Source organism: Cryptomeria japonica, chromosome 4 (assembly GCF_030272615.1).
Source record: "Cryptomeria japonica chromosome 4, Sugi_1.0, whole genome shotgun sequence".
Classification (NCBI taxonomy): Eukaryota; Viridiplantae; Streptophyta; class Pinopsida; order Cupressales; family Cupressaceae; genus Cryptomeria; species Cryptomeria japonica.
Genome location: NC_081408.1, coordinates 652463201 through 652474033, shown reverse-complemented (window position 1 = coordinate 652474033; position 10833 = coordinate 652463201). Strand labels below are relative to the sequence as shown.

At 33.4% G+C, this 10833-nt stretch overlaps 1 protein-coding gene across 2 annotated transcripts in view; it reads right to left on the bottom strand.

The window, feature by feature from the left end:
* Positions 1-594: 594 nt before the first annotated feature.
* LOC131047666 (probable CoA ligase CCL6) overlaps positions 595-10833 on the bottom strand; it is a 162599-nt gene continuing 152360 nt past the window's right edge. For both annotated transcript variants that reach the window (XM_057981463.2, XM_057981462.2), the window contains 3 exons: positions 1660-1842; positions 1342-1461; positions 595-1155 (listed from right to left, as the gene is read on the bottom strand). In XM_057981463.2, the coding sequence (XP_057837446.2) occupies positions 1120-1155; positions 1342-1461; positions 1660-1842 (339 nt within the window). In that variant the 3' untranslated portion in view covers positions 595-1119. The remainder of the gene's footprint in view (positions 1156-1341; positions 1462-1659; positions 1843-10833) is intronic.

The window sequence follows — 10833 nt, the reverse complement described above, 5'->3', positions numbered from 1 at the left end:
AAAACTTGTCTAATCTAATTAAATAAAAGGGCCCGAAAGATTTGTTATTAAATTTGGGGCCTTACAACAAAATAATTAGATTTATTATTTAATTATATCAGGGACATCACATGCTCTTCCTATTTGTTGCACTACTCAACCAAATTGAGTGTATTGTGCCCCTCAAATATTTGAGCACACGTTTTGCTGGTACCTAATGCTCCTACCTTGGTTCCACTATTGATCAAGTCAAGATGTTAACTATAAAACATGTATCTAGTCTATGTTGACCAATCCCATTAAGGAATCTATCAATTACTTGTACAACACGGAATCCACTAACTCTAAATTTAAAGTCTTATCACCTTTAGATTAGTGATCATGGGTGTGGTTATAAGTTTGCAATCCTTTGTCCATAGCCACTTCAAGATCTGAATTACATACTTGCCCTACCCAAGGAAGATCTCCCTTGGTTTCTGCTATGCTTCTAAACATAAGAAGTAATGCATCATGTTGATGTTCATCTCAAACTCAACAACTAAATCTACTTTGCACCCTACAATGAGTTGTCTCGCTCTTGTAATAAAGAAATCATCCAAACATAAAGACAAAATAAGCAGATCAATCACAACAATTATATAATAAAGATTAGGATCTACTTCACTTTTGGTGAAGCCCATACTTTGCAAATATTCATCCATCCCAAAATACCAAGCTTTTGGTGCTTGTTTGAGTTTATACAAGGCATTCTTAAGCATGAAAAGGCGGGGTTCCTTCTCATTTACCTCAAAGCCTTCAGACTGCTCTATATACATTTCTTCCTCAATGATACCATAAAAGCACGACCTAAGTAATATTTTTCTTAATAAGAAACGAAAACGAATGATTTGGCTGTTGACAATTCCTTATCTATTACAACTTGATATATATACAATCATGAACAAAGATGCATCTTGCAGCAACAAAATAATAAAATAAATTTATAGGAGTCAATAAATTTAAAAATATATTTCGATATACATCATCTCTTCATAATCATGACATTTTTATGTCTTGAATACAATGAAGCAAATGCACATATGGAATGACATATTTATAATAGAACAGTTGTTTGCACACACAATGATCATGTGTGTTGGTTCACTTGCAGCTTCTATATAGGTCATCAATTATGTCCTACATGAACAAGAAGAGGATTCATAAGAACCTGATCAGTACTTATAACTCGTATACCCAATTTCAAAATGTGAAACCCACAGCTTCCTTAGAAGGAAGTTCAGATGACAGATATCTATACAGAGTTTAGGTTTAGTGCCTTGAATAATTACAATTAAAACAAAAGTACATTTTCAATAGACTTACCTTGTAGTAGTTTAATAATTGAGGCCTCTTCATTTTGAAAGTTGGAGTAATCAGGTCCCTCTCAACACTAAATGGATTAGGTTCAAGGTGAACTTGCCTTAGCAGTTCAAAACCCTTGAGCTAGATTTAACAAGGACAACAATGAGTGAAAAGTGATTGACAGATCCATGATAAAAATGTACTAAAATTGACAGATTCATTGAAAAATGTACTAAAATTGACAGATTCATTGATAAAGTTGTACTAAAATTGACAGATCCAAGATAAAAATCTGTAAATTTAATATTGACACCAAAGCTATGTCAAAATTTAAAATACCTTGTGCTTCTTCCCTGTCGCATTGAGCTCATCAAGGATATATTTGTTTGCCTTTGGATTTTGACATAAAGATTCAAAATTCCCAGATTCCCCATTCGCAGTTGCCCAGCTTTCAAGTGCTTGTGGATTAGGGATAACAACGGCTACAAGAAAGGACTCAAAGCTGTTGCCATAAACCCATATCTGGAAAATTGACATATCAAGATCAGTTCCAAATGAATTAAGATAGCAGAATCTACTGATAGTGAAGTTCCCCCAAAATAAATCTAGAAAGTTTATACAGCACATTGATAAATTGGCCCATGAATAGCAGAAAAGATTTATACATATAAATAAGAAATTAGAAATTGTATATAGGATAATGATATATTGGACCATGAATAAGAGTAATTAATCTTGCTATTTTTAACCACTTTACTTCAAATTTTAATAATAAGGCAGTGTAGAATGGGACAATATCCACACTCCTTTCAAACGATATTTCCTATTTCTTTCACCAGGGTCATCCCATTGTACCAGCTTGCAAAACCAATTTATGTCCATCTTCACTGTCGATTTTCAGTAACTTTAGGAACTTGGCCATGAGAGTTTTTTGAAACATGCAGTACTAGAATATTATAATGGATTGTATGAATGCTACTTTTTTTTCCTCAATAAGCTCCAGGAATGGGTGGCAATTAAACTTACCAAACAAGCCCTTGGAAGAAAAATGGGCTCTGTACAGGTTACCAACTAACTTGAAAATATCAATCATTAATTATATATATCTATGAAGTGAACTTAAAGATATAAAATAATTGGCCCTTTGTAAACATCGCCGGAGCATGTAAACTAATAAATTGATTAAATTCAAAAAACTATAAGGAAAATGACTTTAGTCCATAATAATTGTTCCTTTGAAAGCTTTTAAGTGAATTATGAGATAAACCTATCAACAAGGAAAGTTCAGATACAGGTCATTCCAATATATCTAGATGAGATTGCCTGACCAATCTTTGAAAATGGCAAAAGAAAAGATGCCAAAATCACTAGAAAACCTCAGATAAAGGCCATGTCAAGATATCTGAATGAGATATTTCACTTACTCTTGCAAATAACAAAATCAACGATGCTAAAATCACTAAAAAATCTCAAAGAAAAACAGGATAAAAGAATCTAAAACCAAGGAACTCATATTGTGCAATTATAAAAAAATCATGACACAAAAATGCAATGATCACAAATCCATGTTTGACTAAACAATGAAGGCATGAAACACAAACTTTTGATTGAAACAAATTCAAAGATGAGGTCTCTCACCCTTAATCGAACATAAGATATTTATTGTTTCTTCCATGTCTCCTTCCAACGTCAAAATAGAATAAATATTTAAGCTATATACATAAACAAGTAGTAGGTGTTATTTGGAAGTGTATTATCAGGATTCGACTGCATGGTTTGAGTATCTCACCAATCCATATTCATGACTAGTGGTTTACAAGAGCCCATCCCTCATGAGCATGAATGGTCCACTTAGGACTCACTGCATCTAGGTGATGCTTGTAGGAATGAAGCATCAGGACTTCCAAAGAGGTCACCCATCCTAGTATTATAACAACTCGAGCACACTTTCACTATGGAGTTTTCCAAGATCAAGCCCAATTAGCTTGCTCAAGTTTGACTGCCCTTTGGAAAATTATCTACACTTGACTTAACATCATAAACTTAACATAATTGAAATCCACTACGACACAACTCAAGACCAAATGGCTTGATTCGTTCAATTTAATTCATCTGTTTTCTACTTCATTTGCTGTATGAATATTCATTTCGTTTAATTTTTCTGCACATCTATTATGTAATCTTTGAGTAGGTTCTGGTCCTCAGATCACAATTCCATTACTTTGCTCCTCCATGGCACCATCACATTACTAACCAAATCCCTCAATTACAACTCTATGGTCTTTCAACTGTCTTGTCCTTCTACTTCATTTTTGAAATCTTATCCATTTTTGTCAACACCATCGTCAATTGCTAAATTAGCTGAGGTGAAATATTCGGAATCCCCTGTGTCACCATCCATCATTATTTGCTCTGTGATTTTATAGCTTATCCCCACTCTTCTCTTTTTCTGTTTTCACATGCTTACCTGTTTTATCTTTTTATGTTCACATTCGAAGCTAATTGGGGTAGCTTCCCCATTGATCATATTTGGTTTAGTTTCTGGAAGTGCATTGTTGATTCCTATTTCTACCCTCCCTCTTGGAGTTTTCCCCTATGCTTTAAAAGACGAGTTCTGTGTCATCCTTGTGATTATGGCTTGTGTTAGACTTTTTATTGGAGTAAGAAAATAGATTACAGAGAGACAGCAGTTACAGCAACATAACAGCTGTAAGATTTGTACTCCCTAATCCAACATGTGCACATGTTTTACTTTTACGGTTATACTTGAAGGAAACTTTCATAACATCCATTTTTGAGTAAACTGAACTAGGGATTTGAATATTGGAAGAATCCAATTTCAAGCCTGAGATAGGGGTTATAAAGCCTTGGGATGGCAATACTCTTATCTGTGATAGTGGCACAGAGAACCTGAGAGATGTGGAGAAATAAAAGCTGAAGATGTTGTTTTCATAGGTTGGGAAGGTGCGGTGATCTGACACAACTTTGTTTTTCCACGAGGAATTGAAATACTAATGGATTGTACACTTTAATAGAAGATGGTATCTAGGACACTGCTTGGACAGTACTATTGTAGTGGTAGTAGGTTAGGTGGGTAGATCCATAAAAGAGAAAATTCCCTATTGTCGAGATGAGTATCTGTTACATCTGCAAGTGTTTGTGAGAGCATAGGAATTGCTATGCCATTGAAGCATGATAAGAGGATGTTGAAAAATTAAAATACACCGGTAAGCATATAAGGAAATCATACAATGTTAGATCTATTCAACTGGAATTGATATCCCTTCCTTTTTGTTGATATTACTTGCATTCATATCATATGTAATGTTCTTTGTGAGGAAAATGATTTAACCATTTAGGGGCCCTGTAAAACAATTTACTTTTGTGATTTTTGTTGGTTTGCAATGGGACTCGTGTTGAACACTATAGCTAACAGTGCTTCCCCTTGAAGCAAAACTCTCAGATTCATTCTCCTTTGAAATTCTTAATGAAATTGGTATTTTGTATGTTCTTTCCTCTAGAAAATCTTTATGTTGGTAATGTATCATTATTTTTTATATCTAGGCTTGCAAATGGTTTGTCACCTAAACCTCCCTATTTTATTGATTAAAATTTGTGCATCCGTGGAAATTTGAAATCTTAGGTTTCCAATTTTAAAAGGAAAATCAGCATACTGTGCCAGCTCGTGTCTTTTTAACCTCATGATCAATTTGATTACCTACCTATTCCAAGACCAATGTGCGAGGTCTATATTTAGGTAGCTCGTTAGTTGTTTATGTTCCATCAATTCTGAGGAATGCACAATCTAGGTAGCAGAACCAATCTTCGATTTGTTCTAAACATCATTTTTTTAACCAGAGATAATCTTGAGCACTCTTTATTAGAAAATAGATCCTATATTTTAGCCAAGAATAAATCAGAGATGCTTTGATTTGAGAGTAGTTTGTTTACAGTTATTCATTCTGCAATTTTTTTCTGGATCAGATTGTGCAGGTGGTATAGGTACTGACACTCCAGGTCTTACTTCTGGAATCAGAATCAGGGAAAAGCTAGAAGCCAAGGATATGTATGCTTACATAGTTGGTAGCACTGTGAATAATACATGGGTCCAATTATTTGAGGAGTCCATGATTGAGACAATTTACAATTAAAAGGAGGACAAGTAAAAGCGCAATCAAATGGATAAGATGCATACAAAATTATGAGATTTTTGCTCTATATTCTTGGATCTTTTATCCAAGTTGAAAAAAACGAAGTTCCGCAAAGGGGGGACTAAATCCAAATTTGGGGATGACAGTACAAATAATATATAATATAATAAATTTAAATACTTAATATATTAATCTATAAATCGTCAAAGGGGCTGTGCTCAAATGGTTTGGCATTTGGGTTCTCACCATGCAGACCCAAATTCAAATCCCCAAAGTGACATCTTAGTGCTAGAGCATGTGGTGCAAGTGGTACTACCACGGTTGGTCCTTTGTGGATAAATTGTATGGGATGTGAGCTCCAAAATCAAATCCTCATTATTAACCTTCAAATATATATATTAATTTATACATTAGAATAATGATAATATATTTATTTTCAATAGTTATTTATTAAAATAATTATATAGACTTAATAGTTGTAATGGTAAAATTTGGATACCGATGCCAATTCTCATTTAGTTTTGAGCTCATTTTGATGTATTGACTTAATAAAATTATATATTGACAAGTGGCACACTCTTATGCTAAGTTTGGTTCATTCCCCAATCTTTATTGTCTCTATTTATCCCCATTTGCACCTATTTCAGCACATTTGCCCCATTATCAGCCTAGACTTCCTTGCACCTACTCCTAGGCCTAAGATTTGCATTTCTTTGTCCTATGTCAATCCTGAAAGACTTGGGTTCAAACTCAAAATCCAAATCCTCAAATTCAAATTCTCAAATTTCTCTACCCTTTCCTACTAATTAAAGCAAACTTGGTACAATTTTGCATGACTTATTGTTATGTCTTGGTATTTAAAGCATTCTCGGCACATTTTTATTTAGGACTTTAAAGGAATCCATTGACTTAGAATCCACATATAGGTCATTTGCAAATATTTTCCTAAGGCTGTAAAGTTGATCCATCTAGGGGATTGACCTAGATGACCTTGAACCTAGTGATTTGACAATTTTTTGAAAAGTATTTTTAAAAATTATCTTTATGTGCGTTTTAGATATTAAAGATTAGAGCAAAGTAGTTTTCATCAGTCTACAATCCACTAAATTGACCTCATGCATTAGACCATTATTGTAGTGTTTGGGTTTGATATAGAGGGCCACATAGCTGACCCATAAGCATTTTTGGGTTTGTATAGAGCTTGAGGCATTCATCACGATTATTTTTTTACATAGCAACATCAACATTTATTCTTCATTTTTGTTCCCAAAGTTAAGTTCCTTATCCATTTGCATTTAATTCCTAAAATAACCTTTCAATTTATCATTTCCCAATACCAATTAATTTAGGATAATTTAGGCTAGATTAACCCATGTGAGATGTATTTACTCTTAGAATAGTTAATAATCATACTTTCAACATTTTAAGAAGTTAAAAAATTATTGTATAACTAAATATACAATATAGGTAATACTAAATTTAATTATTTATTTATATAATATAAAACCTTGTTCATGGTTATTAGGTAAAGCAACATACCATAGCACTTAGAATACTAGTAAGGATAATTTGGAGGTCGTATATCCAAATAAGACAAATGGCATCCCCCCTCAACATGACATTAAGCTTTAATGAAACAACAAAAGCGAACCCAAGGACAGCAGTAGGTTACATTTTCTAGGATACAAGAGGCAAACTGAAAATTGCAAGGGTAAAACATATAGGCATCAAGTTGAACAATGAGGTAGAATGGGAGATGTTTACTATTGGGTCAAAGACAACGATAGCTCGTGGTTCTAGTTAGATTGAAGACGAAGGTGACTCTAAAATTGCGATTCAAGTGATAAATAATAAGTGTAGCCTTAGCTAGAAGATGAGAGTATATCTAGAGGTAGTAATGTCCTTTCTAAATTCTCTAATATTTCCTTTGCTCATATATATGAGGCCAAAACATGGTGGTGATTGATTACCTAGCAAATTATGGTGTCTCTTGAATGGTTTGCTTGTTACACGAGTGATAAGGACTCAATAATGGGGAACGCATTTCCGTGGAACACTAAATAAAAATAACATTTAGCAAAAGTTTTATTTGTTCCACCATTTTTTTTGTTATGAAAATGAATATAACACAATATTATTCTATTAGATTGGACCAATAATTACAAAGACATTCACATCCTTGTATAGAGTTCGAAGTGAAGATAAAAACAATGCATGTTAAATATTATAAATAATAATCTAGTAATTAATAATAAAACAATTTAAATTTATTCAATAAAGTGACTATTATAAAAGTAAGTCTTAAGATTCTCTAATTCCTTCTCTTAAGGCTCATTGCACTAAAAAAAGCACCATTCTTAGAAGCTTTATTTTGAAAACAATACAAAAAACAAAAAACACCTAACCATGAATTCACCATTCTTAGAAGCTTTATTTTGAAAACAAAACATATACCAAGTAGAACTCCACCAAGTTGGCTCAAAACCTTGTAGAGGTGTAGCTCTCAAGCTAAATTCTCAAGTTCTCAAATTATCAGCTCCCCAAATTCCCAAATTACCATCTCTCAAACCATTGGACAACAATCCATGTTGAGCTACACTCACAAAGCTCCATCAAGTTATCTCATAACCTTTTTGTGAGGGTATTATTCTCAAGATCCACAAACTCCCAAGTTAAGTAGGCAACCATCCATACAGAGCTTTATTTACACAAGATTCCTACTTGTCTTCAATGTGCAGGCTTCTTAAAATATGCGCAATTCATTATTCATATTGGCATAGTAATCTTTCCAAGTTTCTCTTAGCAATGCATCTAGAGGATCTTCAACATGGTGACAAGTGTGTTGGCAATAGCTTTAAGAAGATACCTCAACACATTTTGCTTCATCATACCCATAAGTAATGTGCATGGCTGTCCAACCTTCTAAGTCCACTCCAGATTTTTCTATATTGAGTAAGAGGACATTAGATTCAATTATTAAAGTCAATGTTGGCTACTACCCTCATTGCAAAAGTAGGACTCCTTGGATGCATGCATCTCCCTTCATTCAACTTGTCTTCATTAGCCTTGTTATGTTGTATAGGAAAATTTTGCACTTTAAGCATATGCAACAAAGTGGCTTCCTAACATTGTCAAGACCTAGGGAAAATATTGTAGCCTCTTGCCATGGGCCCAATGTGGCCCAATCAAACAAAAACATTTTCAACCTTTTCTCAAACCCTAGCGCATACTTCCAACAAACTACCTTGAAATCCACAACCACACGCCCTCAAAACTATAAGAAGATAGGTCAACCTCAATTTAAATCACCATCAACAATTTGGCAATTACATTGAGAAAGATGAAAATGAAGAGTCTTCATCCACTTCAATGTTCTTTAACAATCATCATTGATCAAGGCTTCAAATTCAAGGTAAGTTAAATTGAACTTCACACTATAATCTTTTGATTGTTCTATTTTGTTTTAATCCACTATTTGGTAATTACATTGAGAAAGATCAAAATGAAGAGTCTTCATCCACTTCAATCTTCTTTGTCAATCATCAATCATCAAGGCTTCAAATTCAAGGTAAGTTCAAATTGAACTTCACATTATAATCTTTTAATTGTTCTCTTTTCTTTTAATCATCATTTTTAACCTTTTCTCAAACCCTAGCGCATACTTCCAACAAACTTCCTTGAAATCCACAACCCCACACCCTCAAAAACTATAATAAGATAGGTCACCTTCAATTGAAATCACCATCAACAATTTGAGAAAGATGAAAATGAAGAATCTTCATCCATTTCAATCTTCATCAATCATCATTCATCAAGGCAAGTTCAAATTGAACTTCATACTGAAATCTTTTGAGTGTTTTATTTTCTTTTAGGATTATCAAATAAACAAAATCTAAATGTTAAAAATGAACCATGTTAGTTTTTTAATTTTATTTTTCAATTTTTTTGGTTTAAAATGTTTTTTTGTCTAATGTTTTGAATTTATATATGTTGTTATCAGGGTTTATAAGTGTTGCTTTGGGGGCTTATAAATTTCTAAATGTTATTTTTAGGGTAATTTTTTTCGTTTGATCGCATAATAAACTACATTGTTGATTTTAATTTAAATTTTGTGTATCCTTTATTTTTGTGGCTCATTGATCTCAAAAGAAGTTCTTTATTTGAAGTTTCTCCAATCTTAACTATTTTAGTTTTAGTTTTGTAACTCAAATAGTTAAAAAAAGGATTGCTTTTTTTATGTATTTTCTACTTTTGTGCTTAATGTGACATTAAATAAATGAGTAAAATTGAAGTCCTTGTTTATAGAACTAGTTGTTTGTAATTAAATATTAAGCTAACCAATCATCAAACAACTCACTCAAGGTTGAAGGAACAAGAATTGCAACATTTGTGCATCAGTTTATGTAACCTAAGTAAAATAACACAAAAGGAGCTCTGTGTCTAAAGACTTTACATTAAGTGAATGCAGTAAAGTTAAAAAACAAATTTCATTTCTCATAGAATCACTATGAGCTCTCATGGCATAAGTGACAATGAGGAAGTTGGGAGTGGGAATATAGAAATTCAAACTCTATTTGTTAATATAGAGAGAGGGGGGAGAGGGGGGGGGGGAGATAGGCAAGGGATGATATAGGTAGGGAGGACAAGGGGAGGGTAGGTAGCAATGCAAGAAGGGAGCATGGGAGGTCCAAGAAAGTTCAATTGGGAGATTTGCCCTTCCACGATGCTGAAAGACTTTGCCAAGGGAATTGTTGATGTGTGTTTTGTGACACTTTGAACATAGAATAGAGTATTGAATACTCTACCATCTCTTGAACAAAATTCTCCCAACTCATGAGTTAAATGATCACTTGAGATGATTCCAAGGTTTATATTGTCAAGTCTTGATGTGTGGATAAACTCACTGGTTGATGTGATTGCTGGTAATCCGAGAGGACTTACATAATTGTTATAGGAGATGATCACTTCAAAACTAGGAAAATGCCCTATGAGTTTGACTATACTTTCGAATGATTTTCAATGAAGTTCTTTGCTTACTACTACTAATGAAATATAAAAAAGTGAAAAAGGAATAGGGTTTGATAAATCCTAATCTAATTCTAGAATGCAAGAGATGATGGATGACTTAGTGAAACTCAACCATGCTTTCTTTTGCCATGCAATGGACAACTAGGAAAACCTGGTGAGATCTTCTAAGGAAAGCTAATGATATTCAAATTACTACTAACAATGATGTTTGTATCTTTTCCTTTCCATTGCACACATCTTATGATGAGGATCAAAGCACCATCTCTGCTTGTACATGCCAAGTTGGTAGAATTGCAACTCCGTATTAGTTGTCTCGGTTGCTTGAGTTGCATAC